General features: G+C 46.6%; 1 protein-coding gene across 1 annotated transcript in view; it reads left to right on the plus strand.

The window, feature by feature from the left end:
• PLCG2 (phospholipase C gamma 2) overlaps window positions 1–16,724 on the plus strand; it is a 414,427-nt gene that overhangs the window by 335,213 nt on the left and 62,490 nt on the right. The window contains exon 26 of the mRNA XM_069216644.1: window positions 5,623–5,734. Within this exon, the coding sequence (XP_069072745.1) occupies window positions 5,623–5,734 (112 nt within the window). The remainder of the gene's footprint in view (window positions 1–5,622; window positions 5,735–16,724) is intronic.

Below are 16,724 nucleotides of genomic sequence, written 5' to 3' on the forward strand. Positions count from 1 at the left end.
GACTTTGTTTATGTTACCTGTGACATTACAGTTACCGGACGGCCATCAAGAAAAAACTATGGCTTTACTTGATTGTGGTGCTAGTGGCATATATATGGATAAGACTTGGGTCACGACTCAACAAATACCAACACGACCCGAGGAAATCCCAGAACAAGTGCACACAGTGGATGGGTCCTTAATATCCTCTGGTCCAGTTGATACTACCACCCTGACACTAAGTTTACAATTTGGAAACCACCAAGAGCACATCTCATTTGATCTCATATCATCCCCCAATCATACTATCATTTTAGGAATTCCGTGGTTCATAAGACATAACCCTTATGTAAATTGGGAAACCCGGACTATTTCCTTGTCCTCGCAGTTTTGTCACGAGAACTGCTTTGCTTCAGACACATATCGGTCACCCAAGAGGTTGATGCCTACTGAAATTACCACCGGATGTTCCATCAATACAGTCCAAGGAGTCCCTGATCACTATCTAGAATTTAAAGATGTGTTCCAAAAACCATCCAGACCTGTGTTACCCCCACATCGAGATTACGATTGTGCTATTCCCTTGGAACCTGGAACTATTGTTCCCTTTGGGAGGATTTATTCACTCACGGAACCTGAAAGGAAAGTTCTAAATGAGTATCTGGAAGAAAACTTACATAGCAGTCTTATTGTACCATCGTCCTCTCCGGCAGGGGCTCCCCTCTGTTTTGTACTCAAGAAGACGAAGGATCTTCGTCCCTGCCTGGATTTTCGAGGTCTAAATAAGATAACCATAAAAGACTGTTATCCTTTGCCCCTCATCAAGGATATATTAGAGGCAGTCAGAGGGGCTCAACGATTTACCAAACTGGATCTTCGTGGAGCCTACCACCGACTGCTTTCCGGACCCCATTTGGTCATTATGAGTACAGAGTTATGCCTTTTGATCTCACTAATGCCCCCTCCATTTTCTAAAGATTTATGGACTCTGTGTTCTCTGACCTCCTGAACCATACAGTCGTCATCTACTTAGATGATATCCTTATTTATTCTAGATGTCCTGAACTTCATTCCTCTCACATGAAACAAGTCCTCCAAAGACTCCGGGAACATCAACTGTCCTGTAAACCAGAAAAGTGTGAGTTTGACAAGACCAAAGTCAAATATTTGGGATATCACCTTAGTCCCACTGGAATAGCTATGGACCAGGAAAAGGTACAAGCCATCCTACACTGGCCTTCTCCTTCCTCTATTAAGGAAACGCAATGTTTTCTAGGATTGGCTAATTTTTATCCCCAGTTTATCTTAGACTTTGCAGAACAAACCAGCCACATAACTCAAACATTAAAAAAGGAGAATTTAAAGAAAGGCTTTGTCTGGACTAGGGCGGCTGAAATAGCTAGAGTCCAAAAAAGGCCTTCACTCAAGCACCGATATTGAGACACCCAGATACCAACAAACAATTTATTGTTGTTACTGATGCTTCCGAAAGAGCCATTGGAGTGCCTTTCTCCAACACCAAGAAGATGACGGTCTTGAACATCCTGTTTTCTATTTGTCCCATGTACTCTCTGCGTCGGAACAACATTACTCAGTACTAGAAAGGGAGGTATTAGCTCTGAAAACAGCCTGCCTAGAGTGGAGACAGTTTCTTATGGGTTCCAAAGAGCCCTTCGAGGTGAGAACAGACCATCGTAATCTACAATGTTTACGTAATTTTTTATGCCAGAACAGTTGTCAGGCTTGTTGGGCCTTTTTCTTCAGTCAGTATGACTTTTATGTCACCTCTTTTCCTGGATCCCAAAACATTCTGGCTGATGCTCTGTCTCACCATTATCCAGATTGTACTCCTACCCCATCACAGTATCTACTTGAGCCTAGTAAAATAATCAGAGTAACTCAGTCTTTCCTGGATGAGGTACAACTGGAATATTCCAACCTGTCTGATCAAGAGTTAAAGAAACTAAACCCCCCAATATGTAAACTGCAAGGGTATTATTATTATAAGAACCTTTTGTTCCTCCCTACTAATGGAGTAAGGGAAAAGGCACTACAAATGTGCCATGATTCGCCGGTTGCTGGTCATAGAGGGATCAAGGCCACACAAGAACTACTCTTGCGATCTTTCTGGTGGCCTACCTGGAAATCAGATGTCGAAAGATACGTTCAGGCTTGTCCCATATGTGCTCAAGTAAAGATTCCCCGTACCAGACCTGCAGGATTACTACAACCATTACCTGTTCCACCGGCTCCCTGGCACACCATTTCTACTGATTTCATGTGTTCACTCCCTTCATCAGCAGGAAACCGGATTATCATGGTCACCATAGATTCCTTTACTAAGATGGCTCACCTCACTGCCCTGAAAAAATTACCTACTTCCCAAGAACTAAGTCAAATATTTATCCATCATACTTTCCATCTCCATGGACTTCCACACAGCATTGTATCTGACAGGAGACCTCAGTACATCTCCCGGTTTTGGAAACATTTTTGTAGGACATTGAAAATCAATATAGCACTATCATCGGATTTCCATCCTCAAACCAATGGACAGACTGAGTGTCTCAACCAAGGATTGGAACAGTACCTTCGATGCTTTTGTAATTCCACCCAGAGAGCAACTGGAACACTTACCTTCCTATCGCTGAATTCTCTTACAATAACACTGTCCATAGTGCCTTTTTTCTGTTCTTATGGCTATCATTCTACCTCTTTTCCTACTACTCCTCAGTCTACCTCTTCTCTTCCTGCTGTCACTTCATTTTCCAGACGACTTTTACAGATCCATAGATTGATTCGATCTAACTTGTTGAACACCAAGAGATACATGAAGAGAATAGCAGACAAGAAACGTAGGGATGCTCCAGAATATCACCTTCAAGATAAAGTCTGGCTTTCGTCAAACTTTTTGCCTTTACGCCTTTCTCAGAATAAGTTCACACCTCGTTATTATGGACCTTTCCGTATCCTTCAGCTGATTAATCCTGTCACTGTCCGTCTTCACTTGCCTCGTACCTGGAGGATTCATCCGGTCTTTCATGTTTGCCAGCTCAAACCCCATGTACCTGATCCTTACTCTCGTCAGTTTCCTTGTCATCCTCCTGTGTAAGTGGATGATGTACCTCAATATGAGGTACAAGAGATTTGTGACTCTCGTATCTTTCACAAACGTCTTCAGTATCTGATTCATTGGAAGGGTTACCCTATCAGTGAATGCTCTTGGGAAGATGCATCTTCTGTTCACGCACCTCTTCTGATTCGCCATTTTCACCGCTTGTTTCCGCACAAACCTGGACCTTTGGGGGGGACCTACTGTTGCGCCGCTGCGCGCGGCACGAGCCGAACATTCGGCTCGGGCCGCGGCACGAGGTCCCAAGACGGGCCACGTCCCCAGCCTGCTCTGCACCTTCAGAGGCCCCAAATTGGGCATGGGGCCTCGTTCTTCTTTAGTGCACCGCACTAACAGGCGGGTCTGACCCCACCCACTCACCTGTTCTTTTCTTTTTCTTCTTTTTCTGGACATCTGGTTGTGCCTTCCTTTATGTTTTTTCTCCCTTTCCCATATTACCCTTCTCTTCCCAGCATTCCTTGTTCCCTACTCTCTATGGCTCCTAGTCCATTCTGTTCTATGTGTTTTTTCCCTATGTAAGATGGTGTCCATGTACTTCCTGTTGGTCACTTCCTGTTTGTTGGTATTTAAGGGCTGTGATTCTTTCTCTCCTTGCGCTGCAACACTTTCTGTTTGGATGGTGTCTTCGCTCCTACTTCCTTGTCTTCCTGTGCTGGTTCTCGTCGGTTCCAGTGTATTTTCCTGTATTTTGCTCCTGTTGTTACCTGTTCATTTTGTTCCTGTTGCAGGAATCTATCTTTTGGAGTTTTTTTCCCCTTTTCAGGGTTTTTTTCCCCTCTGGCACTACTTCTGAGGGACACGGCCTGCTCTTGGCATACCCATTGCCTGCAGCACCGTGGCTACCAGAAAGAGTCGCCCCTACCTGGGCCATGGCCAAGGCCGAACATTCAAGAACAAGATCCACGCCACTCGTTCTGCGGAGTCCAGGTTAAAGCAGCACGTAAGTCGTGACAAAACCTTGTACTGCTGCATTAGGATTTTCCTTTAGTAAACTATGGGCCATATGTATGAACACAATTTCCCATATATACAGAAAGGGTAAAACCCTTTGATACATCTAGCCCTAAATTCTCTGTTCGTTGCATTCCTCAATCTGATTAGATGTTTGTTTATCCATGGGGTTTACTTATCGACAATCCTAGACCATTTGACTTTGTTCGGATACTCGTAAAGCAATGTGGCCGCAAACGTCTACCATACATAGCTCCCATTTCTCTGCTTGTGCTTGATGTCCTCTAAAAGTTTGCAACCTTTTTCCAGTACCTCCTGAGAGATATGTGCATTCCAAGCTAATCTCTGTAGGCCATCTACCTGGATGTCTTGGAGTAAAAGATTGACTGTTTTGAAGACTTTGTATTTATTTGAACTACAATTTTTTGAGGAGATGGTCGCTCTCCGGGAGGTGTTTAATTGCACATTGCTGACAATATATTTAAACAGGGAAAGGCTTAATAATGTGGAATCGTCGATTGAGTTTATCTTTGCACGGATATGAGTCAACATTGGAGGGTGATCTTCCTTGAATCTGCCATTTAGTGCTCTTAATCCAAACAGTGTGCAGGTCTTGATCAATTTACCTCCCATCAGAAGCTTCCACAGTCTTCCTAAATTAACCTATGGCAGGATTTTCCAGACTTTGTCTTGGGTCAAGATATTTTCATGGGAGAGCAACTCTGACAAAAAAGGTTTACATTGAAGTCACCAGAGAGTAGGTGATGGCCACTACCTATCCCAGCAAGTGGTTAGGTTATCAGGTCTTCTAGTACAGTATTTTCTTTACCCTGTTACTTGGATATTTATAGACATTTATTATTACTCGGGGATCCTTGAGCACTGACGACCAACCTTCTAGTTATGCTGCCTGTATCCGCTTTTCGTTGTTGACCATGAGCTCAATTTTTACATCAAGTTTCACATTTACATAAATTGCAAGACCTCTTCTAAGCCTCCCCCTTGCATTCATTCTGTCCACCTGCCGGGACATTGAGGGCCTGATTTAGAGTTTGGCGGATGGGTTACTGCATTACAAATGTGATGGATATCCTGCCCGCTGTGTTACGAGTTACATAGACTATAATGTAATTGTACTACGCAGATGGGATATCGGTCACATGTGTGATGGAGTAACCCCATGCACAAAACTCTGAATCCCACTCTCAATCCTAGAAAACATTGGATGGCCAGTGAGTTTGCAGACCAGGTTTCCTGAATGGCTATTACTTCAAATTGCTAGAATATGCCTGTAGGTGTGTGTCCTTGACCTTGGACGAAAGGACACCCACATTCCACGAGCAGATGTTCATAATGGTCTGTTTAGTTGTTTCAGCATATGCATATACTGCTTCTGTCGCTATTGCCAGACACGAATTGTGGAATGTTTATGTGCTCTATGCATTTTGTGTTATTTCTTAAAAGGATGGGGGCACACTGGAATCCATTTATGTTGTTTTGGAACCTATTGGCGGCAGATATATTGATGTATGGTCTTTCTCCTTTCTTTATATTTGTAGCATTTTCATGAAGAAGCGATGAAACGTATAGAAACTGAGCAGGCAGTTGCGAGAGAGATGTCTGACTTGGTGGTGTACTGCAATCCAATGAGCAAAACCAAGGAGCACTTATGTAAGATGTCTACAGTTATTGTGGATTTATTGATCTCTCTTGTTAAGAAGGTACTGGAAAGGCTGATAATGGGAGGAGAACCAGAATGGTGTGATGTGTCACTGCTATTTATGTTTGCATTTTCACGAAGAATCTTGCGCTTCTGTCAAAACAGGTAAAACTGAATCAATGCACATTTTACAGATAATGCCTACTAGACACTGCTTGCACCAGTGGTAAATTCCAGTGCTAAAGAATGGGATAGTAAACTGAGCAAAGTAGACGCAAAACAACTTTCAGCATGTATTCCCCAATATGTAGAACAGATGTGTAAATGCTCTGCTGTAGGAAGCATTGTTAAACTGAGGGGAGGTTTGAAATGAGTTGTCGCTCAGCCCATATAAAGTCAAAGCAGTCTACTACCTAATAACAACAAAGGTTTCTGTGATGATTTGATTTGAAAGGTAATCTAAGGTATCCTGGCACTAGCAACAAAGCCTTCAATAAGGAAGTTTGCATATGGACATGAAAAGCAATGCAAACACAATATTACATTTAAAAAATAAATAATATTAAATCAATTGGTTAAAATGACATACCAAAATCTGATGAAGGAATCATGAGTTCTAAAACAAACAGTATTCTTCTTTAATCAAAAGCAGACGTTGATAGTAAAAATAAAGTATGCATACCAATGAGCTAGCAATGGTTCTGAAAACCAGCCATGATGGGGCGGCAATGTATTAATTTGTGACACTGAAGCAAAGCAATTTCCACAGAAATGGTTTAAAAGACAATAGGCCTCATTACGAGGCTGGCGGTCCTAAGACCGCCAGCCTCGCAATGGCGGTCGGACCGCCGCAGACAGGGAGGTCCGACCGCCCCATTATGACAGTGGCAGAGCTGCCACAGTCCAACAGCTGACAACGCCAGGCTGCAGCCGGCCTGCAGCCTGGCGGTCCCGGTGGTTGACATCCGCCAGGGCAGCACTGCAAGCAGCGCTGCCCTGGGGATTACGAGTCCCCATCCGCCAGCCTTTCCATGGTGGTAAACACGGTCATGGAAAGTTTGACGGAATGGGGGAGTTGGGGGGTCCCTGGGGGCACCTGCACTACCCATGCATTTGGCATGGGCAGTGCAGGGGCCCCCATGCACAGCCCAATTGTGTGTTGGCAGTGAAATGCACGACGGGTGCTGTCCCACCACAACACTGTCAATGTGTTCCGCTGGGCCAGTGGTCGAAAATGCTCTTTTTGCCCTCTGTCCCCGCGGAACACTCCTAACATGGCGGGCAAAAGACCTCCAGTACTGGCGGTCTTTTGTATGCAGCGGCTTCAGCGGTTCTGTGAAAGGCCCGCCAAAGTCGTAGTGAGGCCCGATATGTTTAGGAAATATTGCCCTTTAAAACTCATGTATTTCACAGCAATATGTCCTTGTTTGAAAAGTAGGTTATAAAAGAAAACATCCAACTCATCAAGATTTGTTTAGTAACATGTTCTCAGGTGCTCCAGAGTAACCATACTTTCAGGAAAAATGTAGATGGCACCAACCCAAGGGTGCAAGTAGGAAGAAACTTTTCCCTACTTCCTGTCAGGTTCCTAGTCAAAGATCTATTCACCAGTAGTCTGGCTGGTTTACTTCCAGGCAGATGTAGCTGTCCCCACTCAATAAAGAAGCACTTTCACTGATTTACAAAGCAATACCTATTGCCTTTGTAAATGCTTGTTTTCACATTGTCAAGGCCAACCTATATACGTTTCTGAGTTTGGTGTGTTTATATGACTGTATTAACATAGCACAAACCTTGGTGCGAAGCAGCAGAGGTCTGTACATCAACAGGGCATCTGGACATGTGATAAGATGCTCTTTGACCCCGTGTTACCTTTCAGGTTAAACGTGTAGTTGAAACTGAGTAATAACACATGGAAAGACATGAGAGGGCAAAGCGGTCAATTTCAGAATGTTATACTGGTAAAATTTGATACAAAGAGAAAATATATATTTTTTGTTATGCTGGGTACATGAAAACAAACACCTTCATTAGTATGTGATCTATTGTTAATGGCGTAGGCCTGAATATATGAAGCTCTGACAATGGTAACATCCTTAGGATAAAATTTCACTTTCAACAACAAATAATTATCAAGAAATAGACAGGTTTCAGCTATTGTTTAAAACCCATTCTAGAAAACATAAACATAGTACAAATTGTCTGATGTGTTAAGTTGGGAGGTGATTACCCTATCTCCCCTAAACTGGAGAAAGAACACTGGCAACAGCTTGTGGGCAAGCCAGATCATGATCCAGGCTTCTCAGATAAAATCACTTTTGTACTGTTCTCCTTGCCTTGTTTATTTCACACAAGGAACCCAGCTAATAATAGGCCTTATTTGATATAATAGTCAACATGCATGCCACTTGTTTCAGGTTTGGCTAATAGCATCAAACAAGCAACACCCAAACTCAAGATACCCCATACAGCCATGCAATTAGTACACAGTACACAGGACTTTCAACATGTGCCTCTGGCACATCGCATTTGGCTATAATTGAACAACAAAAGCACTAGCAGCAAAAGCACTTTTTACCGATTAACGCCCTGTACACAGCACTTATATTTGAGTTCTCCAAACTGAATAGAACCTTTCTCATTGCATGTGCACATGGTAGTACCAAAGCCACGTAGCCAGAAAAGTGCTGAAAACTCAACAGCACTTTTCCATCGTGACACCAACTTACATCTTAGCACCTCTTCAATGAAGTTAGCTCTAATATATTATACTCAGATGCACAACAATCTCGGGCCACTGATTGCTGTCTAATAAGCAATCTTTATCAGTCACAGCAATCTTTATCAGTCAGGCAATGAGTAACTGCCCCTAGCTCAATGGAAAATGGCAAAGTCCTTCTGGCACACCCATCCCTATACATAACACACAAAAAGATCTTTATCTGATTCAAACTTTACTTTAGCATTAACTAACACATTAGTAATCTTAATATTTAACTAATGTGTACTAACCAAAAACAACTAAACAAACATAAACAGCAAAGGAATGGAAATTCCAGAACCCTATCAAAAGGGTGCCCAGATAAGTGTCAATAATAAAGCATAACTAGCAATTCCAAACTGATCAGAGCAAGCAATTATTTTGTCTGAATATCCAATGCCCAGAGAAACCAGATGAGATCTAAAGTTTAATTCCAAAGAATTAGGATAGTTTAGGATTTCAGAACTCTTCCAACATATCTGCCAAACAAGACTCACAAAGAAAAGGCTATTTCAGTAGTCCACTTTTCTGGCAAAAACAGGGGAAAATGTGACAACAGTATGGATAATGTCTGGTTATAATCAAGGAGAAATTATTTCCTGATTTGGTGTGGCTAGAATTTTTCAGTCAATTCTAGTTCTCGTGTGTCTTTGGTGCCTGGAGCGCGATCACGACCCGAAGCCTTACTCCGAGTGTCGGGCCATGAATCCAAATGCTTTGAGGGAGCGGTGCCTAAAGCTCATGGTGGCCCGACACTCGACTCCATGACGCTCATGGTCTCGTTCGAGAGGAAGGTCTCAAGTCCGGCCGCTGAGTCACCACCACTCTTCGTCCTCAAAGTCAGCGGGACATTCGGGTCATAAGAAAAAGAAGTCAAAGAAGAACAAGTGTTCTTCGACTTCACCCTGTCGCTCGGATGATGCGGCGTGGGAAGAGCACCGACGCTCTAGGCCTCCGTCCTTTGAGCCTTCATCTGGGTCTGCCCCGTGCTTCCCTGACTTCCCGGGAGCCGGAGCCACCTCTGCCCAACTCAAAGAGTTTTATGAGGCAATACGCCTCATTTTTGGGCAGACCGACCCATCTTTGGCGTCCTCGGGCACAGATGAGTTGATGGGGGCACCCTTGGGTTAGCAGTCGTTGGCTTCAGCCACGGCTTCGAAGGGCTCCTCCGAATCCAATCACGGATCCGTCCCGATGCTGGTCATGCCACAGCGACCTTCCCAAGCATCAGGTCAGATGTTGACCTCCTGACTTCGGTTGCGCCCACAATCGACGTTGAGCCCATTCTCATAACCGACGACCCGGAGCTGGAACGACGTAGCTCGACACTGATTCCGTTCTCTATGGGCTCTTCTGGGCCCAGGGTTGATCCAGACCCTTAGGCATATGGGTATGGATACGGGGAGAGTTTGGAGGGTACACTGGACCCTTTACAATACCAGCTTGACCCCCAAATGTGCTGGGTGCAGGATTTGGGGATGCCAGTGGTCTAGACACCTCCCCTGACACTGGTATGCTCTCTCCTCCTACCATGGCTACGTAGGAGGGCACCTCATACTCCATGGTGGTGAAAAGGGCGGCTGAGGTCTTGGACCTTGAGCTACTTTCTGTGGAGGATAGGTCTAATATCCTAACGGACGTGCTTCAGCCAGGGTCTTCCACATCAGAACCCCTTCTTCGCTTTAATGTGGCACTGACGGATGTCCTTTTGGGTACTTGGTCCAGATCCAGCACAGGGGCTCCTGTGAATAGGATGATTGCCCACCGTCATCGGCCTGCACCGACAGACCTGAAATTCCTCACCCAACACCCCATGCTTGGGAGCCTTGTCACTCAGGCTTCCTCTTTATCTGGTGCATTCCCTGTCGCACCCCCGGACAGGGAATCAAAAAGACTTGACAACTTGGGGAAGAAGTTGTTCCAACAGTCGGGCGCTGCGATCCGTGAACACTGCATGCCTTTTGGGCCACTATTCCCATACTCTCTGGGATACGGTCACCCAAGTGCTGCCTAGAGTTCTGGAGGAGGACCAGACTGTCCTTTCCCAAACCCAGACAGATGGGAGGGATGCAGTGAAGTTAATGATTCGTTGTGGACTGGATACGACCGACTCTCTCAGCAGATCGGTTGCATCGACGGTGGCATTGAGTCGCCACACCTGGCTAAGAACATCTGGCTTCTCTGGGGATGTCCAGCAATTCTTGATGGACATGCCCTTTAATGGCACACGTCTCTTTGGAGACAAGGCGGACTCAGCGCTCGAGCGCTTTAAGGATTCCCGAGCCACGTCCTGGTCCCTTTTCCTCACGCCTGCTCCTAGACCCCAGCAGTCCGCCTTTCGGCCCTTTCGTGGCTACGGAAGGGGCACCCAACCGCATCCTATTCTCCCTGGCCATTGACCCACACATGCTGTACAGCCCTTGTGCGGCTGCGGAATCCCACGCTGGGGATCAGGGAGCCAGCGGGTCACCCAGTCCACCCCAGCCCCCGCTTCAGCCTCCAAACCTTCCTAGTCCGGAGGTACACCAGGAACCAGTTGACGGCAAGATGCGCCATCACCTGCCCCAATTGCAAACCATTACCTCAGACAGGTAGGTTCTCCAGATTGTCCTAAGGGGTTACTCCCTCCCTTTCGAGACACCACCTCCAGCCATGCCACATTCATACAATCGCATATCGGAGGATCATATGGCCCTTCTCCGCGAGGAAGTCCAAGCCGTTTTGGTCGAAGGAGCTATAAAGAAGGTTCCGTTGCCAGAAGTAGGTCTTAGTTGCTATTCCCGCTACTTTCTGGTGCCGAAAAAGGATAAAGGTCTTTGTCCTATATTAGATCTTCGGTCCCTCAACCTCTTCCTCAAGAAGGAGAAGTTCAAAATATTGACATTGTATCAGGTCCTATCTGCCCTGGATCCCGGAGACTGGATGGTAGCGTTGGACTTGCAGGATGCATACTTCCACATTCCCGTCCTCCCAGCCCACAGACATTACCTACGATACGTGGTAGGTCACGAGCACTTTCAGTTTACCGTGCTCCCTTTTTGCCTTAATAGTGCCCCTCAGGTGTTCACGAAAGTGATGGTAGTGGTGGCACATATCTGTGCAGGTTAGGGGTCCCAGTCTTCCCCTACCTCGACGATTGGCTGTTGAAAGCAAACTTGTCCCAGACAGTCATCTCCCATTTCCAGACTACGGCGAACCTTTTGCATTCACTGGGGTTCACTATCAACGTGCCAGAGTCACACCTGACTCCTTCTCAGATGCTCCTTTTCATCGGAGCTGTTCTGCATTTTCAGTCATATACTCCCAAAAAGCAAGTCCTGGATATTGGGGCTATGATACCGATGTTTGAGCCTCGATTTCGGGTAGAATGACTCTGAGGCTGCTGGGTCTCATGGCCTCCTGCATACAGTTAGTTCAAAAGGCCAAATGGCACATGCGGGCCCTGAAGTTCCAGTGGGCGCAGCATCAGGGGAATCTCTCCAACAAAGTCCAGATCTCTGAAGGAAATGCGAGAGACCTGCAGTGGTGGTTAACAAATCAGGATTGGGTCAAGGGCAGATCCCTCTCCTTTTCCCAACCAGATCTTACAGTAGTGACAGATACGTCACTCCTGAGATGGGGCGGCCGCATGGGAGAGGCGGAGATCAGAGGCCTCTGGTTTCTGGCAGAAACCGGGCTCCATATAAATATCCTGGAGCTCTTAGCAATTCGACTAGCATTAAAAGCATTCCTTCCCTCTCTCAAAGAGAAACGGTGCAGGTGTTCACAGACAACACCACTGCCATGTAGTACTGCAACAAAAAAGGCGGAGCGGGGTCGTGGGCCCTTTGTCAAGAGGCTCTTCGCCTCTGGACTTGGCTGGGACATCAGGAAATTTCCCTGGTGGTTCAACACCTGGTGGGCTCCTTTAATGCCAGAGCAGACGAACTCAGCCGACGATGCGTGGTCGATCACGAATGGCGTTTCCATCCGGAGGTGGCGCAAGGTCTTTTCCTTCAGTGGGGAGAACCTTGGTTAGACTTGTTCGCTTCCGTAGATAACACCCAATGTCAGCTGTTCTGCGCGTTGGAGTTTCCATGGCGGCACTCTCTCGGCAACGTATTTCGTCACAAGTGGAATTTAGGCCTCCTGTATGCCTTCCCACCCATACCAGTTCTGCCCAGAGTTCTGAAGAAGATCAGGCAAGACCGGGCCCAAGTAACACTGGTGGCTCCAGACTGGGCATGAAGAGTCTGGTATCCCGAGCTGTTGAGTATGAGCATAGCTTGAGGTTACCAGATCAGCCTTCTTTATTTTAATCTCCTATTGTTGGGAGGTTTCTTAAAGCGCTCACACATCTCTTTCCTTCTATCCCATTCATCATGCCCCAATGGGATCTAAACCTAGTATTAACATACATTATGTGTGCCCAATTTGAGCCGCTTCACAACTGCCCATTACGGCTCTTAACCATCAAGACTGTCTTTTTAGTTGCCATTACCTCTGCCCTCAGAGTAAGTGAGCTCCAGGCTCTTTCATCTAAGCCACCTTTCCCGGCAATAGGATCCTGACAAAGTTGTACTTCGCACAAGGGCTTCTTTCCTACATAAAGTAGTGACACCCTTCCATGTCGGACAGTCCATCACCTTACCTACATTTTATGCACCTCCTAATCCCTCACATGAATAGGTGAGACTCCACCGTCTGGGCCCAAAAAAAGCATTGGTGTTCTACCTTGATCGTACCAAAGACTTCCGGGTGGATGATCAACTCTTGGTGAGATATGTGGGTGCAAAGAATGGGAAGGCGGTTCAGAAAAGGATAATTTCTCGATGGGTGCTCTTATGCATCAAAATGTGCTACACTCTGGCTAAGAAGCAACCTCCTGAAGGTTTGAGTGTTCACTCCACCTGAGCTACTGCTGCTACCACAGCGCTAGCACAGGGCGTTCCAGTCCTAGACATTTGTCAGGCAGCGATGTGGGCATCACTGCACACTTTTACCAAACACTACTGCCTGGACAGTTAGGTCTGCAGGGACCGCTACTTTGGCCGTTCGGTCCTGCAGGACTCTTTGGTGTGATCTTCATTTGCAGCCCACCACCAGGAAGGATATTGCTCGGGTATCTATTCAAAGGTAAGGAATCTGCAACTAGAAGTCTCCATCAGATGTAAAAGTTACTTACCTTCGGTAATGATATATCTGGTAGAGACATATTCTAGTTGCAGATTCCTTACCAACCCGCCCATGCTCCCTGCACTGTGAACTGATTTCTAGGGACAGGAACTTCCCCTTAACGGCCCTAGTATAGCGCACCACACTCAATATTCTTCATAGCTCCGCGCTACTGGCGTGGAAAGTCGTGAGAAGAAACTGACGTCAGTGCACCGTGGTGGCACCCATATACGACGGTGACGTCATCACTGCGAACATGATGCCAACAACGCCCACAGAGTCTCCCGACGCTACCTTACAGCACGCAGAGGTACTGCTCGAGGAAAAATCTCCAGATCCAGACTGACACCTGGGGAAATTCAAAGGTAAGGAATCTGCAACTAGAATATGTCTGTACCAGATTAATCGTTACTGAAGGTAAGTAACTTGTACTTTAATGCAACTTAGATTTTGCAGGTGTCCTTGTCTGTGTGTGGTTATGCAGTTCGGGTGGCATCATTCCCATTGTGGGTGGCCATGTTCATGGAGATGGTGCGGGCATGCACATTTCATATTAAGGCTTAGTCTCCCTTTGGTTTTAGGAAAAATGGTCTGATCAGAAGTATTTGGGCTGCTTCTTTTTCAATGTAATTCTTTTTATAATGGTGAGGATGATAAACTTTGTGGCTGTGTCCAAATTACGAGCTTTATCTTTGCTTTTTTTGCTGATTTAATGTTTGCTAGATGGGCCCTAAGTATTCTAGTTATATAGTGATGTGAAAGACATCAATATCAATGTTTTAAATGGCTGAGAACATTCTGCATTTATCAAAACAGTAAGGGCACTGTTTAGTAACCCAGTGGTGGAGTGCCTCAATGAAACAAGATTCTAGGGGTGCTAGAGAGCCCGGCTGCAGGATGGCTGCTGCAAAGCGAGGCTCTGCCAGCGTGGAAGGATAATCTGGCAAATAAGCAACCTAATCCGGGACATCAGTGATGCACTGGCGGGGTCTGCACCCTGAAACTGTACTGCACACTTTATGCCCGAAACCTGTGGGGAGAGGGAAGCGGAACCTGTATTGTGGACCTGAACAGGCTGCAGCCTACTATCCCTGCATCATGGCCTTCTGACTGGCAAGGCTGTTGGCTTTGCTCAACTCTCCTGTACCGGGACATGGACCCGGCAGAATCAGCGCACTACCTGAGGTGTGGGACCTCGCTCGCACAGCTGGATTGAAGGGGGAGAAGAGGACTAATTGGTGGGGCCCAGCTTGCCTGGGCAGTTGAGATCAAGATCGGGACCATGTAAAGACTTTGAGGGCTGCCTGGCCCCTCAGAAGCTCTGCTTAGGGAGGCCTCTGCCTCTTCTCTGTGCCCTGGCCCTGCTCTGTTGGGTGTCTGTATTGGGAAGTTGGACCTTCCTCCCTCGAGCCATCACATCACCCTGGGCCTGCTTATTCTCCAGTGCTTTGGCCCTGGGGTGAGAAGGGGAGCAGAGGCCTGATCGTGTGGCATGAAGGCTGGCTTAAGCATTCCAGCCTCATATCAGCCACAACAACTGCAGCCACCCCTGTGGAGCAAAGCCGAACTGGAGCTACGGCCCATTTGTGGAACTTTGGCCAGCACTGTGTAGCCAGATCTACTTGTGTCTCCTGTCTGAGGGCAACTAGGGAGAGGGGATCCGGAGTGGCACTCAATTCATGCATGATATTGGGGGCCATTAGTGAGTGGCGAGACCCTATTGCTGATTCCTGAGGCCCCACAAGGTATTTGAGGTCATCCTCAATATGAATGAGGACCTTGAGGCACGCACAATATGAAACAATTAGCATATCCTAGGAGTCCCTCGGTCGACGGAGATGGATTGAAAGGAAGACCATGTGGAAACAATGCTCTGGTCCCTCTTCAGAGACAATCTCTCCCCCATGATCATCGAAGAGAGAGCTCACAGATCCCTGGCAAATGCCTGCCCTCAGACGGCCCTGCACACCCGACTATCCCAGGCTGCTAAATTATCAAGATAGGGACATCACACTACACCTGGCCAGAGACCACCACCTCCACCAGTTCCAGGGGAATGAGATTTCTTTCTTCCTGGACATTACATTGTCCATGCAAGCTGCTTGACATGAATTCCTCTCAGTGAATAGCACACTGCAGAAAACTGGCACCAAGTACTCTTTGATCTGCCTGGCCAAACCTTGCATCTTGCATCTTGCATCTGACCAAAGCTGCCACCGAATTTGCTAGAGGACTCCATTCTGCAACTCTGGGTCCCCATTCTCTCGTGGGGGCTGGGGTCATGACCGGTTCAGCGATAACGACTAACAAGGACCGTACTTCATCAGAATTTTATAGATCGCGGATTGACGCTGTGCTGAAACTGTGAGGGCTGTCCAGCAACTCTCCCCCTTTATTGGGAGCAGCAGGAAACCCATGACTTGCCTCCTGCTACTACGCAGACCCACCAGTGTAATGCAGAGATGTTGCTTATGAACCCCCGGATGTCTCCATGAAACCCCCTTCCCAGCCACCCAGTTTTACTTGGGCTTGGAGTGAGTTGGTACCTATAAACACCCCCGGGGATAATTCACTCCTTTGTTATACGGACATTTGTGGGTGTGTATGCAGCGGGTAGGAAGGTGGTATTTGGCCCGATTAAGGGGCCTAAGTGGAAGGTGGTTTGAGTACTTGGAAACTGTTTATGATCTTTTGTTTAGTATTGTTTCCCTCCTTTGTTGCCACTCAGCTCTGCATCCCCTTCACTTTCAACTAGTTGCAACCACCTGCTTATTGGTACAAGTCCTTCCCTCCTTAACCCTAGATGCTGCCTGTTAAATGCTTAACTTGGAACATCAGGGGGCTCAATGAAAGGCGCATGGCCCGACATGTACTAGCATATCTTCAGTGCCATAATGTCAACATTTGCCTGCTACTGGAGCTGCATCTGACGGAGTACACCCAGACACGCCTATGAGCGGGCTGGATTGCTGAGCGCCATGTAGCCTACTATTCTAACTATGTGAGGAATGTAGCACAACCTTACAGATGTCTGGCGGTATCATTACGCACACAGCGCAGAAGGTACAAGCATCATACATGGTCAA

The sequence above is a fragment of the Pleurodeles waltl genome, chromosome 12, assembly GCF_031143425.1.
Source record: "Pleurodeles waltl isolate 20211129_DDA chromosome 12, aPleWal1.hap1.20221129, whole genome shotgun sequence".
Classification (NCBI taxonomy): domain Eukaryota; kingdom Metazoa; phylum Chordata; class Amphibia; order Caudata; family Salamandridae; genus Pleurodeles; species Pleurodeles waltl.